The sequence below is a fragment of the Felis catus genome, chromosome D3, assembly GCF_018350175.1.
Source record: "Felis catus isolate Fca126 chromosome D3, F.catus_Fca126_mat1.0, whole genome shotgun sequence".
NCBI lineage: Eukaryota > Metazoa > Chordata > Mammalia > Carnivora > Felidae > Felis > Felis catus.
Window position 1 is genome coordinate 57,279,355 of NC_058379.1, and position 24,815 is coordinate 57,304,169.

General features: G+C 40.4%; 1 protein-coding gene across 6 annotated transcripts in view; it reads left to right on the forward strand.

Annotated features, from left to right (window-relative positions):
* The first annotated feature begins 728 nt into the window (after nt 1-728).
* ELP2 (elongator acetyltransferase complex subunit 2) overlaps nt 729-24,815 on the forward strand; it is a 43,920-nt gene continuing 19,833 nt past the window's right edge. For 2 of the 6 annotated variants that reach the window (XM_045042092.1, XM_045042097.1), the window contains exons 1-13: nt 729-883; nt 3,452-3,530; nt 5,663-5,799; nt 9,631-9,787; nt 10,048-10,125; nt 12,580-12,644; nt 13,404-13,470; nt 14,188-14,328; nt 15,409-15,504; nt 16,926-17,026; nt 17,220-17,351; nt 20,909-21,058; nt 23,167-23,355. In XM_045042092.1, coding sequence (XP_044898027.1) covers nt 746-883; nt 3,452-3,530; nt 5,663-5,799; nt 9,631-9,787; nt 10,048-10,125; nt 12,580-12,644; nt 13,404-13,470; nt 14,188-14,328; nt 15,409-15,504; nt 16,926-17,026; nt 17,220-17,351; nt 20,909-21,058; nt 23,167-23,355 — 1,530 coding nt within the window. In that variant the 5' untranslated portion in view covers nt 729-745. The remainder of the gene's footprint in view (nt 884-3,451; nt 3,531-5,662; nt 5,800-9,630; nt 9,788-10,047; nt 10,126-12,579; nt 12,645-13,403; nt 13,471-14,187; nt 14,329-15,408; nt 15,505-16,925; nt 17,027-17,219; nt 17,352-20,908; nt 21,059-23,166; nt 23,356-24,815) is intronic. The other 4 variants (XM_003995141.6, XM_045042093.1, XM_045042094.1 and 1 more) reach the window with 4 other exon arrangements.

A 24,815-nucleotide genomic window follows, 5' to 3' on the forward strand; every position in this document is an offset into this window, starting at 1 on the left:
CCCCTCGGGCCGGGCTGGGGTACCGCCGCGCAGCCACCGGGAAGCCGCGCCCCACGCGCCTCGCCTCCCAGGAGCAGGAGGACAATTACTAATTACCGCCGCGCGCAGCGCGCCGCCGCGAACCACCGCCTCCGCCAGCCATGACTGCAGGGCATGCGCAGTGCGGCCCGGAACCCCGTCCCTGTCAGGCGGATCCACGAGTCCGCCTGTTCGTCCGCGCCGCGGGGCTCGCAGGGGCGGGTGAGACGAAGGCGCGGTCCGAGCAGGCTGTGAGAGCCGGCACCAGTTAGGGGCCCTTTCGTCCAGCCTCTCCCCGGCCCTGCGCCGCTCTGAGGCCCGAGATTCGCTCTTGAGTTTCCCCGGCCAGCTTCCGTCCGCTGCTGGGAGCCTGGCCGTGAGGGGCAGCGGGACGTTCCTGACGCTCCCGCGGCACACGAGCCCCGGGTCTTTGTGGAGGACCCTGAGCTACTCCACGCGGGTCTTCGTTCCTGCGACGCAGCCTGTGCTTGGGCGCTAGGCCACGGTCCAGCACAGAGTGCCGGTAGCTAGCTGCGCCCAGACTCTAAAGACCACTCGCGCCAGGAGAGTGGGCGGGCCCGGCGTGGGCGTGGCCGCCTCCGCCCCGCCCTCGGACGCCTCTGAAAAGCGGTGTGGATAACGCCAGCAGGAAAGGCCACCACGCGGGTAGTTCCGCTCCGAGGGCGGAAGTGCGCGTCCAGGCCTCCGCCGCGGCCCAGCCAGCAACATGGTAGCGCCCGTGCTGGAGGTAACTCACGTGTTTTGCTGCCCAAACCGGGTGCGGGGAGCCCTGAGCTGGAACTCCGGGCCCGGAGGACTTTTGGCCTTCGGCACATCCTGTTCCGTGGTGCTCTATGATCCTCAGGTAAGAGAAGTGGCTGGACGCCTGTTTCCATGTTCTTCGGGGTCGGAATCCTCTGGGTGCGCTGCGGCCAGACTGTAGACACTCCTGCAGAGCGGCAGATAGGGTGTGTGGGCGAGGGGTCGCCTTGGGGCGTGCGGGACTCGTCTCGCACGTCGCGGCAGCCTGGGGTCACCGTGTACTGCCAGTAGCCTGTTAGTCTCACGTAGCCCCCCACCTGTCCTACGTAACTCCCCACATGAATGACAGCCGTTTCTGAAACCTTCCGTGGGAACGGCCGTACTGTTAATGAGTTCGGGTTTTAAAAGATTCGCAATTTAGGTATGGATGAAAGCCATTATCACAGGTGGTACCTCACTTCTGTATTTCCTTCAGATTTACTTAACAAGCTTGTATTGGGTTTCAAAGAAATATTACTTGTATTTTGACTTAGGGAGTAGATATTTTAAAGAAGGCGCCGGTGGGGTAAATGTCAAAGGGATTAAGAATCCTAAGCAGTGGTTATAGGGCAGGGAGTACATATTCTTGGAACTTTACCAAGTCTATTGATTGTTTTCTTGGTGCTTTAACCAGGCTTTTTTTTCTCCCCCTTTAAAATGTTTGTTTATTTTGAGAGAGAGAACGCATGCAGGGGGAGTGTCAGAGGGAGAAGGAGAGAGAGAATCCTAGCAGGTTCGGTGCTGTCGGCCGGCGGAGCCCAACCACAAGCTCTGTCTCACCAACTGTGAGATCTTGAGCTGACCGGAAATCAAGAGTCCAGCGCTCAATCTCGGGAGTCCAGAGCTCAATTGACTAAGCCACGCAGGCGCCCATAACCAAACTTTCCAAGTGACTAGTTTTTGCAGTCTTACCAGAGTTATTATGACTCCATTCCCACTGTCTGATTTTGGAGGATACAATTAGTATCGCTTCTCAAAAGGAGCCTCAGTGTAAAAAGTAGAGTGCTAGAAATGGAAATGCAATGCAGGAGATAGCTCTATGTATTTCTTACTGTACTGCTTTATTTGATTAAAAATCTCATTCTCATAATCTTTTCACATTCAAATTTATATATGAAATAGATGTATTTTCTGTATCTTGAGCTGGCTTCCTGCCTCTTTGTTTCCTATTGTTGCCATGCATTCTTTTTTTTTTTTTTTAATGTTTATTTTTGAGAGAGCATGCACGTGGGCAGGGGAGGGGCAGAGAGCAAGAGAGAGAATCCTAAGCAGGCTCAGAGTTGTCAGTGCAGAGCCCCAACTTAGGGCTCAAACTCACCATGAGATCATGACCTCAGCTGAAACCAAGAGTTTAACCAGCTGAACCACCCAGGTGCTCCGCCATGCCCTGCCATGCGTTCGTAACTGGCAGGAGAAAGCATGGAAAACCAAGGAAAACTTTACTGAGAGAGTCAACCAAGGACTGACTCAGCTGTAGAGGGCAATTTTTCTGCAGCCACGTAATGTATTTGTGCCCGTGTCTTCCATCACATTTTTACTTTTAATGATAGCCTCGTGGCCATGTTAGGGGATTTTAACTTACCAAAAAAGAAGTATGTTGGACCTAAAAAGTACTTTGTTACATATCTGTTGTTTGGGCTCTAAATTAAATATAGGAATAAGAGCATGTCAAATGCTAAAGTAAAGTTTTGGTGTGATAGCAGATTTTTGAGGACCCTCTGTGCTAGTCCTGGACTGGGTGGTGATGACACAAAGATAATGGGTAATAATTCCTGCCCATCAAGGAATTCTTAATCTAGTGAGAGAGACAGTGAAATACTATAAATTGTTTCACAGCCTCAAATAACTTATGTGTGAAATATACCAGTTTTTGCACATTCACATCTGAATTTCAGTTGGCATTTAAGCAGATAGGAAGCTTGTGCTGTTCATAGTAAATAGGGAAAGTGGCCCTAAAGAGGAAGGCACTGTAGTCACAGAGTTAATATCTTCAGTGCGTGAAGTAAAATAAAGCCCAAGTGTGGAGGGATGTTACTGAAAGCACAGTCTGAGCGGCTGCTGGGAACTTGACTGCACCCCTTGAAGGGATCCCATGTCTGAAGACCTTAGTTGTGGCCTGGTAACTTTGTTTCTTTAAGGCTGATGACCCAACATCTGATCAGCCATGGCGTATAAAGAGAGCCATGAATTTGACTCCAATAATCGTGAATTTCTCTATTGAGGGGTTTTTTTTGGTCAGTAAAACCCCGAGATTGGTACAAGCATGGTAGCAGTAGGCCCTGAGACCTGTGGGAGCACAAGAAAGAGTTAGCCTGGGGTATCCAGACAGGCTCCCCAGTAGAGAAGGACCAAGGTGGTCAGGAGGAGCTAGCAGATAAAGACCTGAGAGCTCAGTGTGCTGAGAACAAGGAACATCCAGAATATGGAGTGGTGACAAAGGTAGGCACACATTAGAGTGAACGGATAGTTTAAGCTATGGTTTAGAGTTTATGAATTAAGGGAAGTGATTCTGTTTGAAATAATCCTGAACTTTTTATTAGCATCAAAACCATTGACATCTGACTTTTATTAATTTATTAATTCCTCTGTAGGATAATTTGTAATTTACTAACCGGTGTTTTCTTTTGTAAAGGAAAGGGTTGTCACCACCAACCTGAATGGTCACACTGCTCGGGTCAATTGCGTACAGTGGATTTGTAAACAAGATGGTTGTAAGTATTCATCTGTTTGTTAAAGGTACTTTCAGTTGTTTTCTGATAAGTATGGTTAGTCATGTTTCTAAAAAGAATTGCTTTTAGATGGTGCTTCCAAAATCCTTTGGAATTTGCTGAAATGTCTTCTATATACCTACTGTGGTATTCTTATGGACTCTGAAATAATTTTATTTTCTATTCCATAAACACTTATTGAGAGCATTCTGAGCCATGCACAAATACAGAATTTGCTGAATAAGTATGACTTTGCTATGATTTTATCTGTGACATTAAAAAAAAAGTTTAGGGGCACTTGGGTGGCTCAGTCAGTTGAGGGTCCAACTTTGGCTCAGCTCATGATCTTGCGGTCTGAGGGTTTGAGCCCTGCGTCTTTGCTGACAGCTCAGAGCCTGGAGCCTGCTTCTGATTCTGTATCTCCCTCTCTCTGTCCCTGCCCTGCTCATGCTCTGTCTGCCTCTCTCAAAAATAAACATAAAAAGATAAAAAGGTTAATAAGCCACTTATTTCAATTGGTAATGCAGTATTCGTCATGTTAGGTCAATAAAAACCATTAAATAGTAGAAAGAGTGGCTGTTGGTGCAGATATTAAAGCACAATTGTAATTATATTAATTGCTGCCAAGTGACATCAAAGACTACTTGAATTTCAGCATAGGGATTTATTATAAAATGTTAATTTGGGCTTGTATATTTTATCTTTAAAAGTGAGGTTATATAAAATGAATTGCTTGTGTTTCAATGTAATCTGTAACTGTTATGTTTGATTTCCTAAGATTAGGGCTCTACCAGTAGATAATTAAGATATTTTTTCTAACCCAAGTATTAGTGATATATAAAATGTTAATAATATTATTTCATAATTTTAGGAGAACCCATCTGGCTTGGTTTGTAGAGCATGTGACTGGATCTCAGGGTCATGAGTTTAAGACCCATGTTGGGTGTGAGCCTACTTAAACAACAACAAAAAAACCTTTCATATTTTTATTTTCATTTTTTTAATGTTTATTTTGTGAGAGAGAGAACACGGAGGGGCAGAGAGAGGGGGACAGAGGATCTGAAGAGGGCTCTGTGCTGACAGCAGAGAGCCCCATACAAGGCTCAAACTCACGAACCATGAGATCATGATCTGAGCTGGAGTTGGATGCTTAACCGACTAAGCCACCCAGCTGCCCCATTTCATATTTTTAAAATGTCTGATTTTTAACACATTACTTTTAGGGACCTTATAGTAATTCTCAAAATCATGTAGTTAAATAATTGGCTTAGTGTCTGTGATCCATGAAGAAATTAAAGCCCCAAGATCACAGCTGGCTGGCAGTAGGGTTTGGACATGAACCTCGGACTTCTGACTATGGATCTAATGTTCTTCAGGCAATCCCCCTGTTACTCCCCTAAATATCTAGCACACAGACCAGAAGAACCATAAGTGGAAAATTATATTTGATTATTTCTCCCTTTTTGGTTGTTACTCCTTATTCTTCTGTTATCCACAAGAAGTTGTGTTTAAAAGAGCTACTCTGAAATATTTGTCTTATTTCAAAAATATGTCATATACTTGATAGCAGTTGACTGTAAATGTCTCATATAGGTCATTCCTGCCGAAAGTATTTAGCGTGCATCTTACATGTTGAAACAACCAGGTATATCCAGATTGAGGGACATTTGCAAAACAACTGGCTGGGACTGTCATTGTCCCAAAAAAAGGGGACTGGGAAACTATTCTAGGTTAAAGGATATTAAAAAGATATGGCAACTAAATATGCAATTTGTGGTCCTTAGGTTCAGAATTTATAAAAGTTACAAAAGACGTTACTGGGACAATTCAGGGTAATTTAAATATGGACTGTATGTTACATGGTGATACTGTATCAATCAACAATTAAAACTTTTGAATATGTTAATTGTCCTGTGGTACGTACGGAAATGTTCTAATTCTTAGGTTACATATAATAAAGTGTTAGAAAGTCAGAGGTCATGATGTCTGCAACTTATTTTTAAATGGTTTGTTAAAATAAAGGGATCTATGTATGCGTGGATAGAGAAAGTGAGATGTTAGGCAAATGTGGCAAAATGTTAATAGTTGGTGAGTCTAGATAAGGGTATATGAGTTTGCTTGTATCTTTTCTATAGCCTTGAGAGTTTTCAAGACAGCTGGGGAAAAAATAAAAATATTTATGGAGATACAACTTTTTTCAGCTCCTTCTACTGAATTACTTTCTGGAGGATCTGATAATCAAGTGATTCACTGGGAAATAAAGAATAATCAGGTGGGTGGACATGTTTATAGTTATAAGAAAAGACCTTTATCTGCTTTTATTTTCAGGTCTTTTTGTCCTTTCTACTGTATTCTTTTATGAAGTTGCTTTATTCTTACCAGTAATCCAGGTCCTGTATCTTCTATACTTCACATGCCCTGTACCCTTCCTTCTGATATTTGCTCTCATATTCACATGCTGCCATTCATTTCTGTGAATTTCCCATCATTTTGTAATAGTTTTCACACTGCCTATACAGGGGCTATTTGTTCTGTCTTCACTGATAGCATAAATTAGTACTGCCTTGTTCACAGGACAGCTATTACCATGTGGATATAGATTTACATAATTCTGAGTGATGTTATAATATGCAGTGCTGAGTATGGACGGATTTTTATTGATGGACACTAGGTTGTTTCTAGTTGTAAGCAAAGATTAAAAGTTAGCGTGTTAGACATTTGAACATCTGTCATGCAGTAGATGTAGATGAGGCAGAATCCTATTCATGATTCACGTACATGGTTTTGAAGGCAAAATCTACTTGAAGAGTTAAAGAGCAAGGGTAGCTCCGTAGATAATGTGCTCTAGCTTGCTGTACCACAACCGTGGTGCTGTGAGTTTAGTAGAGTTTTAAGAGGTGGTCTTTGAATTGGGTCTTAAAGTATCAGGTGGTTTCCTTGGGAGGAATTAAAAAAAATTTTTTTTAATGTTTATTTTTATTTTATTTCTTAAAAAAATTTAATGTTTATTTATTTTTGAGAGAGAGAGACAGAACGTGAGTGGGTGAGGGTCAGAGAGAGGGAGACACAGAATCCGAAGCAGACTCCAGGCTCTGAGCTGTCAGCACAGAGCCTGATGTGGGTTTCTAGTCCACAAACTGAGATCATGACCTGAGTGAGGTTGGGTGCTTAACCTACTGAGCCACCCAGGTGCCCCTAGTGTTTGTTTATTTTTGAAGGAGAAAGAGACAGAGAGAGGGAGACACAGAATCAGAAGCAGGCTCCAGGCTCTGAGCTGTCGGCACAGAGCCCAACATGGGGCTTGAACTCATGAGCCATGAGGTCATGACCTGAGCCGAAGTCAGACACCCAACCGACTGGGCCACCCAGGTGCCCCTCCTTGGGAGGAATTTAAGGGTCTAGAATTCCTGGTAGGAAATTCCTGGCATGAATGAAAAAGCTCAGTTGATAAAGAAGACCACCTGTTCAGCAGTATCTAGTCTTAACCCAAGCCTAAGCTTTAGGACAGGGCTTTCTAAAAAAGCTTGTTCAGGGAGGCATTCATCTCTCAAGAAGTTAAGTAAAAAAAGGAATCTATGGCCAATCAAGGTTGGGAAACACTATATTCTATACCTCCTTTAGAGAGTCCCAGTGCACCGTGAGTATAGTGAGGGCTCTAAAGTTCTGACATGGACCAACATGAGTATCTTTAAGTACCATTTCCCAAGCTTCGTTCAAGTCTTAACTTTTTTTTTCCCCTTTTAAGTTTCTTAGCATTCCTTGTAACTGAATGACATAGTTCTGGACATGTTTCTTGATAATTCATTGTAGGCAGTACTACTAGAGAAGTACGGTAGGGGAAGATCATGTGGAAATGTAGATACCAGCTTTAAGAGTTTGTTCTTTATTAGCAGGCACTAGGAAGTCCTTGATGATTTCTAAGCAGAAGAGTATGAATAACAGAAGAAGATTGATCTGACAGCAATGTGCCATATCAGAGTAGGAAAAAATAGGAAGAAAGCGATGTGGGGTGTTTTTGAAGGCAAAATGATTTTGACATTGACTAGTTATTAAAGGAGTGGGAGCTGGTGTTAGGGAGTAAGTAATAAAAATAGTGGGATTCTGTTTTCAGGTCTTGGGAGAAGGGTGCTTCTACAAAGTAAGATAGGGAAACTGGAGGAAAGATGTGGAATTTACTTGTAGACATTTCACTTGAATTGCTGGCCTGGCATCCATACTTGTCCTCAGAAGGAGAGGGCAGGTGTGGAGGTGGGGATTTTGGAAGTACCTAGACGTGAATGAGAGCAAAGGGAGGTGTAGCAAACTTAACTCCTGTTTGGACTGATCTTGGTAGAGGAATCCAGAGGGAGTGAGTGATTTGAACACTTGATTTTGAGATCTTGAGGTGAGACTTGAAAAACTCTTTCCTCATTGCTGCCCCACGCTTCTGTCAATAGGGGATCACAGACTGAGCAAGTATCTTGTGGCAGCAAACTTCAGGAGGAGCCAGAGGAGAAAATGTGAGGCCAGACAGGGAGGATGGCAGGAGGGTGAAAGGCATAAAAGGGGGTTAAAGGGAATAAGAGGATTTAGAGGAAGGGGCCACACATGGAAACCTTAGAGCCTTACAGGCTCCTTTCCGTATGCATTTCCATGTATGCAGGTGTTCAACACACCTTGACTTCTGATAAAAGGAAATAATTCTAAGCTGTTAGAATGAGAGGTTTGTCTTTGAAGAGTGAGCATTGTTTTTTTAACAAGGTGACAAACTTGAGAGGTTTCTTTTGAGTTTCTAAAATTCTCTGATGGTTGACATACACCCCTGCTTAAAAATGTAAAATGAGTATTTTCAAGAGATTTAAATTTGGGGGGAGTAATGATATAGACACATGTGAAGGAAGTTTACAGAAAAGCTTGAAGAAGGAAAACAAACTAAGTACAGAACCTCAACAGAGTTAACATTCTAATGAACATTGTTGTAGTTCTCTATTTCGTGTGTATAATTATACATGCAAGAGATTATATTGTACTTGAGTTTTTTAAAATGAGTTTTCCAAGAAGCCAAAAGTTAATGGTTGCAGGAAGTTAGTGTACAGAACCTTATACATAATTATTTTCTTGAATGGCAGAGTTCAGCTTAATTGGGAAAACAATTGAAACATTTAAGGGACCCCACTATTTTGGGAGATAGCAAATTATAGAAGATACTTATCAAAGGATATGATGGAATCTCACACATTTTGAACTCTAAAAAATACACCTAAAATAACAGAAATGATACCACAGGGCATAATCTTGCATGGCAAGCATTTAGATGATAAATGGAATTTCTTAGTTCTGTTTGCCATTTTTTTTTTTTTTTCATTTTCCAGCTGTACTTGATTCAGGCAAGTATCATGAGTGTATGCTAAAAATATTTGGTTAAAGTTTGATGGAGAAGTACCAAGTTCCAAAGTATAATCTTACATAACATTACGAAAAAAATTTTTACCTTCGCAGTGAAAAAACATGGCAGACACTACCTTTACTAGGATACCAAGCTTAACTTCACTAATATTGGCACAGAGTGATATCATGTGCTTCCTGATGGGATGCACATGGATAGTAATGTCAAAATGTATATCCTGAATCTATTCATGAGGAAATATCAGACTGATCCAAAAGAGAAACATTCCACAAAGCTGGCTCTAGTCTTCAAAAAATATCAGTGTTGTGGTTGTCTTTCCATGTTATCCTTTTTTGTTGACTACAGTGTGTATCTACAATAATTTAATCAGTTCCTCTTAAAAATTTTAGGTTGATTGCAATTTTTCACTAGTATAAAGATTGTGTGATGAATCTTTTTCTGCATTCGTTTGTTACTATTTGTTACACTAGTGTGGTTAGCATCTCAGAGTAGATTCTTAGATGCGAAATTGCTGTGTCAAAGGGTATGCACACTTTAAGTGTCCTTACTGCAGTCAGACCAACTTCTCTGAAGTTTACTTGCTCTTCAACTCTAGAGGATGTATTTCTGGGTCAGGTAGTTTAACAGTACTTTTAATTCTGTGATTTTAATTCAGTAAAGGTAAAGCTGTTAAGTCCTTTTTTATCACCGTGTTTTTGTCAATTCTTTCTGATGTAGCTTTTAAAAGCAGTCCATCTCCAAGGCCACGAAGGACCTGTTAATGCAGTGCATGCTCTTTACCAGAAGAGGGCGTCAGGCGTTGCATTCCGTACACTGATGGTGTCTGCAGCTTCTGATTCTACTGTTCGAGTCTGGTCTAAAAACGGTTCAGAAGGTAGGTTTAGAGAAATTATAATACAAATGAAATAGTAATTGTCAAGTGACGAAAGAACATACATGTCAGTTTCTTTCAGTCTTTGAAGTCCTTTTATTCCCTGTAACGTTAAAAATTGACCATTTACGTCCACATGGTCATTGGGTCTCAGGATTGACTTCTCTCATCCCTGTTGCACCCAGGGCTGTTGACGATGCTGCCCAACCTTTCTAGGTGGATAAGCTCAGTGTTAGTTGTTCATGGTGTTTTTTATTTCTTAGTAACATGCCTTCAGACCTTGAACTTTGGAAATGGATTCACTCTGGCTCTCTGCTTGTCTTATTTGCCTAATACTGATGGTGAGTATCCTGCTGAGTATATGTTAAAACAGCAGTATAGGTGCCTGGCTGGCTCAGTAGAGCATGCTACTCTTGATCTCTGAGTTGTGAGTTCGAGCCCCATGTGTAGACCCTACCTAAAAATCCCAAAACACCACAAAAAACAGCAATATATTTTTATATCTCCCTACAACCAGACACGTTCGGTTTTAATATTGTATCTAGATAAGTTGAAACATGGAAAATAGACCTTTTAAAAGAATGGAAGTATAGTTGACACAATGTTACATTAGTTTCAGGTGTACAACATAGTGATTGCACTACTGTGTTCCTTATGCTACGTTACCCAGAAGCGTACCTTTGTTTTCAGTATTCAAATGATTGGTGTATAGAACATAAAATTAAGAGAAGTTGTAAAAATTTTGATAGCTGTTGAAAATTTAAGAGACCTAATATGTACTTGGGATTGATGCTATTTATCGCGTACGTTATCAACATCTATAGATATAATTTGGGAAAATGAACTCTTTGAAGGCTGAGATCTGGCATAAGTTGAAAAAAATACTAAAGATGAACCCTGTGAACATTCCTCTGAAGATGAGAGCCTCTTCACATCCTGCATAATGACCATTGGCCCAAGATCACTTAGAATCTCCCAACAGAAAAACTTCCCTTTTGCTATGAAACCCATCTGTACGTACCTTTGATTGTCCTCCACAGAGTTGTTGGCCAATGTGGTTCAGTCTGTCTCTGCCGCCTCAGTTGTCTGGAGGACATACTTGGTGGAGAGAGGCCACCAGTCTCCCTTGCCCTTTGCAGCAGCAACTGCAACTCCGTGTTACGATGTGATGAACTTTGTGCAAGGGCTCCCCGGGAGGAGGAACTCCCACATTCTGGCTTCATAGCAGAGAATTTAGTTTCTTCCCATCCACAGTGAGGCCAAGTGACTGGAGTTTTTGTTTTTGTGTTTTGTTTTGTTTTTTGATGTTTGTTTGTTTGAGAGAGCTGCCAGCCAGCGTGGGAGGGGTGATGAGTGAGGGGGACAGAGAATCCGAAGTGCTGACAGCAGCAAGCCCCATACCCTCAAACTCAGAAACCTTGAGATCATGACCTGAGCCGAAGTCGGATGCTCAATCGACTGAGCCACCCAGGTGCCCCTGGGGTTTTTTTTGTTTTTTTTGTTTTTACCTGATTTAGAGTGAGAAAATCTTTGAAAAACAAATTTAGAAAAAGACTCCTAATTTTATCTGCTGTCCTTTGGTAATGTGAATTTTTTTATAGTCCTACCTTTCATAACATTTTAACCATGTATTTAATTACCTGCTCTTTTTTTTAAAAAATTGAGGTATAATTGACACGTATTAGTTTTAAGTATACAATGTAAGGATTTGATATTTATATATATTGTGAAATCACCACAATAAGTCTGGTGAACATTCCTCACCATCCATAGGTACAGAATTTTTTTCCTTGTGATGAGAACTTTTAAGATCTATTCTCTTAGCAACTTTCAATTATGAAGTAATTATATGCGCTTTTATTTTGTTCTCTACTTGCTTCATGAATTTTGTTTTACTGTTGAACTCTCAAAGTGTAAGGTCCTTGAAGTAACAAACCCTTAAATCTTTGTGCAGTAGCCATGATGCTGGACTCCTACATAGCTCGTACATTTTCTGGCTGTGTCGGACCAGCAACTTTTCATATTAATCTTCTGGTTGACATGGTGAAATGCTCCCAACTTGCTTTTTGTGTTTCTCTTTTCACTGCTGCTTCTATCGTAAATGACACAGAATGGAGGAAAGGACTCGGAGCTAATTAGCAGTGATTCTTTGCCGAGTAGCTGTTTGGTTTTTTTTTTTTTTTTTATTTGTTTTGAGAGACAGCGCAGGGGAGGGGCAGAGAGAGAGGGGGAGAGCGAATTCCAAGCAAGCTCTGTGCTGTCAGTGCAGAGTCCAACACAGGGCTTGATCTCACAAACTGTGAGATCATCACCTGAGTTGAAATCAAGAGTCTGATGCTCAACCAACTGAGCCACCCAGGCACCAAGTAACTAATAGAACATTTGAGATTATTCATTTTATTCCTACAGACATTTATTGAGCACTTTCAGTTTGTTTGTGCAGGGTGTGGGACATAGAAGTCTGGATTCTTTTTTTTTTTTTTTTTTTTTTTCAACGTTTATTTATTTTTGGGACAGAGAGAGACAGAGCATGAACAGGGGAAGGGCAGAGAGAGAGGGAGACACAGAATCGGAAGCAGGCTCCAGGCTCTGAGCCATCAGCCCAGAGCCTGACGCGGGGCTCGAACTCACAGACCGCGAGATCGTGACCTGGTTGAAGTCGGACGCTTAACCGACTGCGCCACCCAGGCGCCCCAGAAGTCTGGATTCTTTACCAAGTTCTTAGAATCCATCATAGGTGATAATCATAACGTGTGATGGAATATTTACAGTAAAGCCTCTTTTTATCCTCCCAGTACCAATATTAGCATGTGGTGATGATGACTGCAAAATTCACTTATTCGTTCAACAAAATGACCAGGTAATTAATGATTTACGTTCTGCTTAATTACACATTTTAATGCAGCCTAGTTCCAGATGATAAATTTTAGGGATGTTCTACTACTCTAAAATAATCCAGTACGAGAATCTTTTTTGAAAGTCCTCTTTTAGATGGTTTTCCACTCTCTTTGAACACAAGTAAGTGCTGCCTTGGCCACCTGGTCCAGAGTTGTTAGGTGGAAACGGATCATTAGATGGTGGAAGGACAGGAGGAAGATGCTGTGGTGGTGGTTTATAAATTTGTTTTTTGGTAAATTCTAAATAAATTATATCTATGGTGAAATACAGCTGGTAGTGTTTGTCTTTCCGAGCTTACCTAGATATTGAGACATAAGAGGAGAGAAGTTCCGGAAAAGGGGTTGGGTCACTTAAAACTTCAATAGTAGAGATATTTCTTTCTTTACCTTCTATAGTAAAGTTTAAAATGGTTGTGAATGTCCGACCACCCGACTTTTTTCTACAGAATAATACGTGTCATTTTATCCTGTAAAAATTTAGAGTATTTATCTATTTATAGCTATTATGTACTCAGCATTGCTCCGTTAGATAAGTTAGATGACTATGAGATTTTTTCATTCCCAAATGAGAGCTCTACCTTATGTCTGATCAGATAGTGTTGCCAATTTAAAAAACAAAAAAAAAGTGCATCAGGACTGGCTGTGACCCCAAATGAAATCACTGATATACCTGAAAATTTAAATTCTTACATCAAGTCTGATGATTTTTGTTATCTTACTAGTTTCAGAAAGTGCTTTTTCTCTGTGGACATGAGGATTGGATAAGAGGCGTGGAATGGGCAACCTTTGGTCAGTATGAAATCTTGCTGAAGTTCATATGATGGGGCAAGTGTGTGGAACTTCCTGGAAAGCAGCCTGTTGTGTTTTCATTTAAAATTTTCTTTGTATGTAACATTTTTCTGTTGTCCCTGTTAGAAAAGAGGATACTTACCCCTTTTGTTAACTATCAATTGGGGTGGCAGAGGATGAAAGCAGTTGATGTTTTAAAGCGGACACTAGCCGACTATTACACACGTAGACATTCTTGAGGAGTTCTTTGTAGAATTTTGAATTTTTTTTTTTCAACGTTTTATTATTTATTTTTAGGACAGAGAGAGACAGAGCATGAACGGGGGAGGGGCAGAGAGAGAGGGGGATACAGAATCGGAAACAGGCTCCAGGCTCCGAGCCATCAGCCCAGAGCCCGACGTGGGGCTCGAACTCATGGACCGCGAGATCGTGACCTGGCTGAAGTCGGATGCTTAACCGACTGCGCCACCCAGGCGCCCCATCTTTGTATAATTTTGTAGACTGTATAAGAACACATGTCGTAACCATTTATTAGTATTGTATGTATATTTGCCAATGTTACTGAAAAAGAATATAGGTCAAGTGAATAAAGGGCTGGGAGGCAAAGTCTAATTTTTTCAGGAAGTTTAAAGATCTGCATATTGTGGAGGAGAAAGTCTTACACATAAATTTAAGATATAATGTTTAAAAAAATAATAAAAATTGTTGTTTTATTAGGTAGAGATCTTTTCCTGGCGAGCTGCTCACAAGATTGCCTGATACGAATATGGAGGCTGTATGTAAAATCAACATCTTTAGAAACTCAGGATGATGATAATATAAAGCTGAAGGAAAATACTTTTACGATAGAAAATGAAGGTGAGTAATAATGAAAATATTTGATGTTAGCAGTTTCCTGACTCATTCATAATATTATTAACACAACACACCTAGGTGAAGGTTAGTTTTTCAAAAGTATCAGATACCTATGTGAAACGGATACTGTGCATTTTTAAAAACAATTTTTTTTAAGGATAAGTTATTTTTTGTATATGAAACTTACTTTTCTTCTAAACCACATTTGTAAGATTTTTAGAAATTGCTGAAAATGTTTACTGTTTTCTCAAATTATAAATTATAAGATGCCAAATTTTTAGTTTAGCATTGGAAGGTCTAAAAGAATAAAGTAAGTTATCCGTACCTTTACTGGATGAGAGAAGATGAGCCAGAGCCCTACATTTGAGTGGGATGTGTAATTCTGATTTTCTTATTGGGTGGTAATCAGAGCAGTACCCCTGCATGGCAGATCCTGTTGGGATGTTGTATTTGAAGGAAATATTTTTAAGTGTTCAACTAAATTATAGTGTTGTTCACGTAGGAGTACTCTCCTTTGTTATTACTCTTCTTGGTTTTGAAGCCCTTTAGAGTTGAGATTTTGGTACGTGGTTTTCTGGGGAAAACCTAGAAATCCTTAAACAGCATGTCATGAGTAGCTGGCTGTTCCCAAATATGAAATTTTGTTACATTTTTATTAATGATTTTGAAAGGTCACAGTACTGATTTGACCTCCTTTATTTCTGCATTTTTCTTAAGTTTTTTTAAAATGGTATTTTAGGTTATTATATGCTGATAATGACTAAAGATAGCCAGGAGGCTGACATGTCTGTTTTTCCTTTTTCATTGCAGTATAACAGCAGCTATCCCAGAAAAGTTTTAGAATTGGACATACTCCTTAATATGTACTTATGACTAGAGAAAAATTTATGCAATTTTAGAACTTTTTCTCTTGTAATTTTGAACAATGAAGTCAATGAAATTTTTTTTGTTGAATTATTGACTCTAAATCATGTTTCTCTTCTGACTTTTGGAAAGGGAGTACATAGTTGTACAACTTTGTTGGTAATGGAAATTCTTTTTAGAAGAGCTTTCAGGAAGAATATGTCATTCTTTTTGTTGCAGGTATTAAAATAGCATTTGCGGTTACTCTAGAGACTGTGCTGGCTGGTCATGAAAACTGGGTAAATGCAGTTCACTGGCAGCCTTCATTCTACAGAGGTAGGAAGAAAACATACTACATACTTGTCATTTCAGTTGAATCACACATGTAGAATTTTAAGCTGACCAAATGCAGTGGAGGAAGTGTTTTTAGTGTGACCAAGTGCTCGCTAACTGGCTGGCTCAGTCAGTAGAGTGTGCAACTCTTCATCTCGGGGTTGTAAGTTTGGGCCCCGCATTGAGTGTAGAGTTTACTTAAAATCTTGGAAAAAAAAAAAACAAAACCTAAAAATCTCACATATAAGACATTTTTAAGTTGGCACAGTATAATACTACAGTTAGGTTCTCCTGGACATTCAGTCCCATTGAAACTTACACTCTTAAGTGGGAAAAGTGTGATTCCTGCTGTGATGCTGAAGCCACCATGTCCCTTTTCACTTGCTCTTTAAATGCTTTCATCTAGTCTTCGTGGCATTTAAGAGAAACTGACTTTTTTTTTTAATGTTTTTATTTATTTTTGAGACAGACAGAGACAGAGCATGAGCAGGGGAGGGGCAGAGAGGGAGACACAGAATCCGAAGCAGGCTCCAGGCTCTGAGCTGTCAGCACAGAGCCCGACGCGGGGCTCGAACTCACAGCCCGTGAGATCAAGCCCTGAGCTGAAGTCGGACGCTTAACCGACTGAGCCACCCAGGTGCCCCAAGAGAAACTGACTTTTAAGCCAACTTCTCTGGAACTTTTCCCCCTGGAAATAGGAAGTTGGTAATACTGAGCTACATCATTTATGAACAAATGAGACTCTTTCTCCCTCTTTCTTTGGCCCTTAACCTCTCTTCGTGGAGTGATGGTTGCTTGCTGAAGTTGGTGCTGTATCGTATAGCTGAACGAGGCACAGGCCTCATAATCTTCCCCTGACCCCCTCACCGAGGCAAGAATAGAGACTATCATTAATGAATACTCAAGTAACTGCCGTCCAACTGTTATTAATATTGTCATATTTTTGCTGCAATTTAAAAAAAGTAGATATTATTGGTATTGAGGGACCCCTGTGTATTCTTTCCCGAACTCTTTCCCCTCCATTCTTCCCTTAGGACAACTACAAGGCTGAATTCACTGCATATCATTCCCATGAGTGTTTTTATACTTCTACTATACATTTCTGTAGCCACAAACAGTATTGCTTTACAGTTGTTAAAACTTGATAACAATATGTATTCTCTTACATCTTGGCTTTTTAGCTTAACGTGTTTTAGAGTTGTGTTGATTCATGTAGCTCTAATTTATTTATTTTTATTGAAGTATAATCCATTGTCTAAAAGTACCACACCTCGTTTATCTGGTCTAGCGTAAACCTCTGTTGTGTTTCTAAAATGTTGCTATTGCTGCAAGTGAATGTTCTTGCAGTAACCGTGTTGTGTTTTTCTGGTAATCTACAAACAACGCTTGTTGATCACCTAAAGGCATTAGTTTTTATTCTTTAGATGGTCTTCTGCAGCAGCCAATGAGATTGTTGTCCGCCTCAATGGATAAAACCATGATTCTCTGGGCTCCAGATGAAGAGTCTGGAGTTTGGCTGGAACAGGTAAAAATGTGAATATTTACAGAACAGAAAATTGGGTTTGATAAATGATATTTAGCCCCCAAGTCTTTGTTCCTAGAGCTGCAAAAGTGTTCACTCTTTGTATGTGTTAAGTGAGAACATAAAAATCTCTGGAATCTGATTTCTACTGTGAGAATTGTGGACTCTTGATTACCACTTATTTTCTATTGCATAGGTTCGAGTAGGTGAAATAGGTGGAAATACTCTGGGATTTTATGATTGCCAGTTCAATGAAGATGGCTCCATGATCATTGCTCATGCTTTCCATGGAGCATTGCACCTTTGGAAACAGAATACGGCTAACCCAGTAAGAAAAGCATTTTTAAATAAAGCATTTGTTCTCACATAGAGTGAAATGAAACTTAGGTAAACAGTGTTACGTACTTCCTATACTCTGCCAGAAACATGGTTGGGGTGTTTAAGTTCAAATGACGTCTTTCTTATTCACTTTTTCTTGTAGACATTATACTGTAGTTACACTAAGTGAGAAACTTACGCTTTCCTAAGAGGAAAAGTATTCATTTGTTCAGTATCGTTGGGGTTTTGAAATTTGCACATAGGTCAGTTTTCTATGTAAGTGAACTTTAAGCTGTATAAAATTTTTTTTTTTTTTTTTTAGCGTTTATTTTTGAGAGAGAGAGCGAGCTAGCAAGGAAGGGGCAGAGAGAGAGGGAGACACAGAACCTGAGGCAGGCTCCAGTCTCTGAGCTACTAACAGAGAGCCTGACGCAGCATCTGAACCCACAAACTGAGATCATGACCTGAGCTGAAGTCGGAGGCTTAACTAACTGAGCCACCCAGGTGCCCAAGCTGTATAAATTTTAGGCTCTGCCTTTAAGCTCTATAAATTTTTTGATGAGAATATTTCCTATAATGTGTAACATCCTGTCTTCTTTAAAAAAAAACTTTTTTTTAACACTTATTCATTTTTGAGAGACAGAGTGTGAGTGGGAGAGGGGCAGAGAGAGAGAGGGAGACACAGAATCCAAAGCAGCCTCCAGGCTCTGAGCTGTCAGCACAGAGCCTGACATGGGGCTCGAACTCACAGACCATGAGACCATAACCTGAGCTGAAGTTGGATGCTTAACCGACTGAGCCACCCAGGTGCCCCATGTAACATCCCTGTCTTCTTAAACAAGATAACATAATTTGGTCTTTTCTTGGGCAGTGAAGTACTCCATAGACAATTACTGGATGAATGACTGACAAAAGGGCAATAGGACCACCTGTTATTTTGTGAAGGAATGTATTAATGCTCTCAAGTTGTTGATGGGTGTAATTTTAAATGGTCCTGTAAATACTGGGCTATTTTACATCTTTTTTATAATTGTTAGTTTCTTCTCAAAGAGGGAATTTTCCTTTAGTCATCTAGCTGCCTTTCAGTATTATTCCTTCTCTTACTTTCTTTTTTTTTTTAATTTTTTTTTAATGTTTATTTATTTTTGAGACAGAGGGAGATAGAGCGCGAGTGGGGGAGGGGCAGAGAGAGAGGGAGACACAGAACCTGAAACAGGCTCCAGGCTCTGAGCTGTCAGCATAGAGCCTGATGTGGGGCTCAAACCCACGAACCGTGAGGTCATGACCTGAGCCGAAGTTGGATGCTTAACCGACTGAGCCACCCAGATGCCCCATCTCTTAACTTTCTAATTTGCTTCTGATCCACTTCTTTGGGTTTGGGGAAATTGCAGGAAAAGTGGCTAAGAGCACAGACTTTGGAGCTGGACAGTCTGGCTTCAGGCCCAGACCCCAGCACTTACTGGCTGTGTGCCCTCGAGGTCTTTGCCTAACCTCTGTCTCAGGTTCCTCCTGAGGAGGGTAAATAGAAAATGTAAAACGTGAATAGAAATATCACCTACTCTGGGGTTTCTATGATGCTTCAATGAGTTAATATTTGTATACTATGTAAAACGGGTCTGGCACCTAGAGGTTACTGTATGAATACGTTAAGTAAATAAATGAAAGAAATAAGAGCATTGAGTGAAATGTGAGTCAGCAGATTCTGAATGTCCATCTGATGGCTTCCTTTAAAAAGTAAAAATTCATGGATTTGCATAAACTTTAGTTGGTGGGCTTTGTAATAGTTCTGTCATCTGTGAGGCTTTCTCAATGCATGGAGTGATTTCCTCTTTCCCTTATATCTTCCATTTGGAGTTGACCTTCGAAGACTGTTTCTACAAGTATGGAATCAGACCTGTAAATACAGAGAACACACTGATGTTTTGCTGAAGGGGAAAGGGGACGGGGGTTGGCCAAGTAGGTGAAGGGGAGTGGGAGGTACAGGCTTCCAGCTGTGGAATGGGTAAGTCACGGGAATGAAAGATACAGAGTAGGGAATATGGTCAGTGGGTATTGCAGTAGTGTTGTATGGTGACAGATGGTGGCTACACTTGTGGTGAGCATAGCATAATGTATAGACATGTTGAATCACTGTGTGGTACACCTGAAACTAATGTTAACATTGTGTGTCGACTGTACACACACACACACACACACACACACACACATAAACACACACACACACAACAAAAAGATTGTTTCTACTATGAAATGAGCTAAGGCACTGTTAAAGAGGATATTTTTTAGGATAAAATTTGTTCTTGGAGCTCCTCTGAGTCATATTCAGCTTTAGTTTTTGAGGGCCTTCATAGAAAAAAAAGCATCAGATGAGTAAAAAGAAACTCAAACCACGAGACAGAATTCAAGGAAATTTACTTGTGCTTATAATTTGACTTCCAATTTATATTAGCCCCTTACTAAGGTGACTTTTTTTTTAAGAGACTTTATTTTTTTTTTTAAGAAGTTTTAGGTTCACAGAAAAACTGAACAGAAATTACAGAGAGTTCCCATATACCCTCTGCCCCCACACATCCACAGCCTCCAGAGTGGCACATTTGTGACAATCAGGGCTGATTTTAAGAAGAAACACTGTCCTTTAGGACTGTTCTAGTGGAAAACTGTATTGATAGTCCAAAAGTGCTGCCTTTCTTTCAAAATTTTTTGGAAACTGCCGTTAGTGCTTACCATAGAATCAATTTTTTCGTCACAAAAGAAATTAATAGCATTTCTTAGTCACAACCTTTTTATTTTTTTGACCAGAAAATAATATAGCTTAGCTTAATCACTGTATTCAGCATACTTGTCTTTGAATGACGTTTTATTGATACAAATTTAATTTTTCCTCTAAAGATCACATTTTACCACTACTTGTGATTCTGTGTGGACCAGAGATAAGACATTTTGAGTATTTCATTGTCACTGTTCACATGGTTGCTGGTACAGGTCCCTCTGGAGGTGGCCAGCTAGGTTTGATTTGGACTGTGTTCTCTACACCTGCAGCTCCTTTTGTTTAATAAAGCCGTCAGAATCTACCAGTTTTACGTAATACCCTTTATTACGTAGTTTCATAGAAAAATACTCGCATAATACCTAGTATGTGCCAGCATTGTTATGAGTGCTTTACAAATATAAATTCATTTTATTCTCATAACAGCCATACAAGCTTGGTAACTTTCCTACGGAAGAGTTCTTTGAGGCAGAGAAAAGTTAAGTAGTGTCTGACTTCTAGGAGACATTCAGTAAATGATGAATGGAGGGAAATTTCCGTGGGTTACTGCTTTAAAGGAATATAGCACAGATTTGAATGTTTAAGTTCTCATGCTTGATTGGAAAACCCTTCCTTTTATTTTAGGATCCTACTATTTTAAGATCCCATCTTTTTTTTTTTTTTTTTTTTTTTTTTTAAAGCTTTTCACATGCCTGGGGGCATCAGTCTTTTTCATCATTAGCCCTGAGGGCATTATGAAATGGATTCTGAGTAATGCTGATCTTTGATTATTTGGATGTGTCACAGTACTTTCATTGCAGAGAGAGTGGACTCCAGAGATTGTTATCTCAGGGCACTTTGATGGTGTCCAAGACCTGATGTGGGATCCGGAAGGAGAGTTTATCATCACTGTTGGTACTGACCAAACAACTCGACTTTTTGCTCCATGGAAGAGAAAAGACCAATCACAGGTAAGTGACTTCCTACTTGACTGATCTACATTAAAAAACCTCCATGAGCACATGAAAAGTGGGGCAACATTGTTAGCTCCCGCAGAAGTGCAAGTTAAAACCATGCTGCGATGCACTGTATACCCTCAGCTGAAGTAGACGGTACTGACGGTGAGGAGCGGTGGGAAGGGTGCAGAGCGCCTGCAGACTTCCTGTGTTGCGGGTAGGGGCCCAGAATGCTAACAGCCAGGCAGGAGGGCAGTTTGGTATTTTCTTAGAAACTTAAACATATGTATACTCTTGCCAGTTTAGACAATTTAAATGTTGTTTTCAAAATGTGTTTACTTCAGTTCTTTTTTTTAATTTTTTTTTTTTTTAACGTTTATTTATCTTTGAAACAGAGAGAGACAGAGCATGAACAGGGGAGGGCCAGAGAAAGGGAGACACAGAATCAGAAGCAGGCTCCAGGCTCTGAGCTGTCAGCACAGAGCCCGACGTGGGGCTCGAACTCACGGACCTTGAGATCGTGACCTGAGCCGAAGTCGGCCGGTTAACCGACTGAGCCACCCAGGTGCCCCTACTTCAGTTCTACATAAAAGTTCAGTTATCCCTTGTAATTTTAGGTTTAATTCATAAAACACTGCCAAGTCTGTAACAAAAGCTAATTTCTAAAGTCATATAGTATTAGATACTAGTGCTTACGGGCAGTTTTTGTTGAGTAACTTTTCAGTCTTGGCCTTGAGCTCAAAAAGTCGCAACAGAACTTTACCACTGACAAGCCATTGACCTGTGCTATGTGGTAGAGGAAGTCTGTGTACTCAGCTTCAGTTCCTGACAAAAATTCATGGAACTGCCTGTGGGTTGGTTAGTCCATAGAAACGAGTGAAAACTGCCACTGACAATACTACTTCGGTAGCGGTGGGAGGTTCAAATTAATAGAGTTGAGTTAGTTAAAAAACAAGGCAAATGATTTTCACTGGTTTTCTGTGGCTCTTTGTGACTTGTTACCCATATAGCTCAGCTGTTGTTTATTAATCATCTACTTAAAAAATAGATAGGGGCACCTGTGTGGCTCAGTCAGTTAAGCATCTGAGTCAGGTCATGATCCCATGGTTTCTGAGTACAAGCCCCACATTGGTCTCTGCACTAACAGCACAGAGCCTACTTGGGATTCTCTCTCCGTCTCTGCCCACCGCCACCCCCCTGCCTCAAAATAAATTTAAAAAAAAATTAAAAATTAAGAAGTGGATAAATCAGACTTGACTAAAATGGAAAATTTCTGCTCCTTGAAAGATACTGCCAGGAAAATGAGAAGTCCAGTCACAACTGGGAGAAAGTATTTGCCAAGCACATCTCTGATGAAGGATTTATATCTAGAGGGTGTATGTATGAAGAATATCTCAGAAGTCAGTACTAGGATAATAGTCCAGTTTAAAAAAACCAAAAGGGCAAAAGATTTGAACAGATATTTCTCCAAAAAAGATATAAGGAAATAAGGACAGGAAAAGAGTCTCAACACCATTAGTCATTAGGGAAACGCAAGGTATAGCTGCAGTGAGATACCGTCACACATTCACCTATCAGAATGATTAAAGTAAAAATACTGAGTGTTGGTGAGGGAGCAGGCAGCTGGCGCTCTCGTACACTGCTGCTGGGATTGTAAAGTGCATATCCTCTTGGGAAAATAGTTTGGCAGTTTCTTAAAAATGTAAATATGCATCTATTATATCATCCAGCCATTCTACTTATAGGTAGTATTAACCCAAGAAAAGTAGCAGCCCATGTCCATGCAAAGACCTGTATAGAAATGTTCACAACTGCTTTCTCAATGAAAGACAAGCTGGAAACAACCTGAATATCTATCAGTATGTAAATGGATCAGTAAGCTTATATGTATGTGTATGTATATGTATATACACACACACACACACGTATGTATATGTCTCCATACAAGAGAATCCTACTCAGTAACAAAAAGGATTGAATTATTGGTAAATACAACACCGATGAATCTGCTTTGTTGTCCTATTTCCATGCATGATAAATGATTTTGCATCTGACATTTTGCTTGTTGAAAAGAATTTGATTTTTGAAATGGTCATTTTTATTTATCCTATTTTAATATGCAGGTTACTTGGCATGAAATTGCCAGGCCTCAGATACATGGGTATGACCTGAAATGTTTGGCGATGATTAGTCGGTTTCAGTTTGTGTCTGGAGCAGATGAGAAAGTTCTTCGAGTATTTTCTGCACCTCAGAATTTTGTGGAAAATTTTTGTGCCATTACAGGCCAGTCACTGAATCTTGTGCTGTGTAATGTGAGTATCCCTCTGAATTTAGTTTTGTGGAACTAAATCCATTGACTTCATTTAAAAAATATTTGCTTAAACCTGTAAATGGAGATTATGGGTAGAAAGGAAGTCAGATCGGATTTATTATTGTCTTGACAAACTTGCACACTGTGGCATGCAATAATTTAAATGTTTAAACCAGAAATTTCTTTAAAAAGTCGTCTAAGACACTGAAGAATTAAAGTGTTAAATCAAGGTAGGAATACCACGTATCATCACTGTGATTGGTACTTAATATGTGATAGGTAGGTCATATTTTCAGGGAGATTGCCATGTAACTGTGGTTAGAGGTAGGGAACAGTAGAACTGAAGTGCTTGCACTTACTACGTAAGACCAAGGATTTTTTGGTGGCTAAAGTAAAATATTCATAGAAGGAAGAGGTTACTGTACTAATGAGAAAATGTTTAATGGGACCTTATTTGGGTTTTGAAAGGGTAAATTTTTTTTATGCTTATACTCTTTTTACAGAAGATTTGAGCTACTGATAAAAATACATAAGTTATGGGGCACTTGGGCATTCGGTTGGGAGTCCACCTCCTGCTGTGGTTCAGGTCATGATCCCAAGGTCGTGAGATCGAGCCCTGCATCAGGCTCCATGTTGAGCATGGAGCTTGCTTGGGATTCTCTCTCTCCTTCAGCCCTTCTCCCCCTCTGTCATGTGTGCATACTATTTCTCTCTCTATTTGTTTCTCTTAAAATTAATACATACATAGTTATAAAAATTATAAAGTAACTACTTTTGAAGGAAGGGAAATTAGGAAAATAGTTGTGTTACATAGACGTGTACCATCCTATGGTTCTTAAAGTTTGGTCACAAATTTGGTTCTGAGATTGAAAAGGGTAGGTAGGTACACTTGATAGGGAAAAGGGAGGAGAGAGAGAACACGCACACACACGCAGTAGGGTGGCTCTGGCTGTTCGAATGAAGAGTAGTATATCCAGAGAAATGGAGAGAATGGGAGAAAGTCAAATGCTGGAGGACCTTGGGAGGCAGGCACAATTTAGACTACAGGATGCTGTTGTAGGTCCCTAAACAAAGACAGTGATGAAAAGTACTTTGGGGTGAAGAGAGAGCAGGATACATTTGAGCCTGGAGACTCTGAGGACAGGGCAACTAGCACCAGTCCAGATAAGACTGGAGAAGAAAGTGTCATTTGAAATAAAATTTCCAACTAAGTTCTGTAGAGTGTATACTGAGCACCCCATGACACAGACATTCTTGATTACGTGAAGAGGGGTTAAGGTTCTGTTCTGCTTCTTTCTAACCATAATAAACAATGGGAATGAGATCAAAAGGGAAGTCTTGATTGGGATTATATTGCAGTGCCACAGTGTGGGAGGGCAGTTAGTTTCAGGATCTCTTAGTTCTAGGGATTGAAATGTGGTTTTAGGGCTCGATGAGAGTCTTAGTCCCAGGTAGACAATC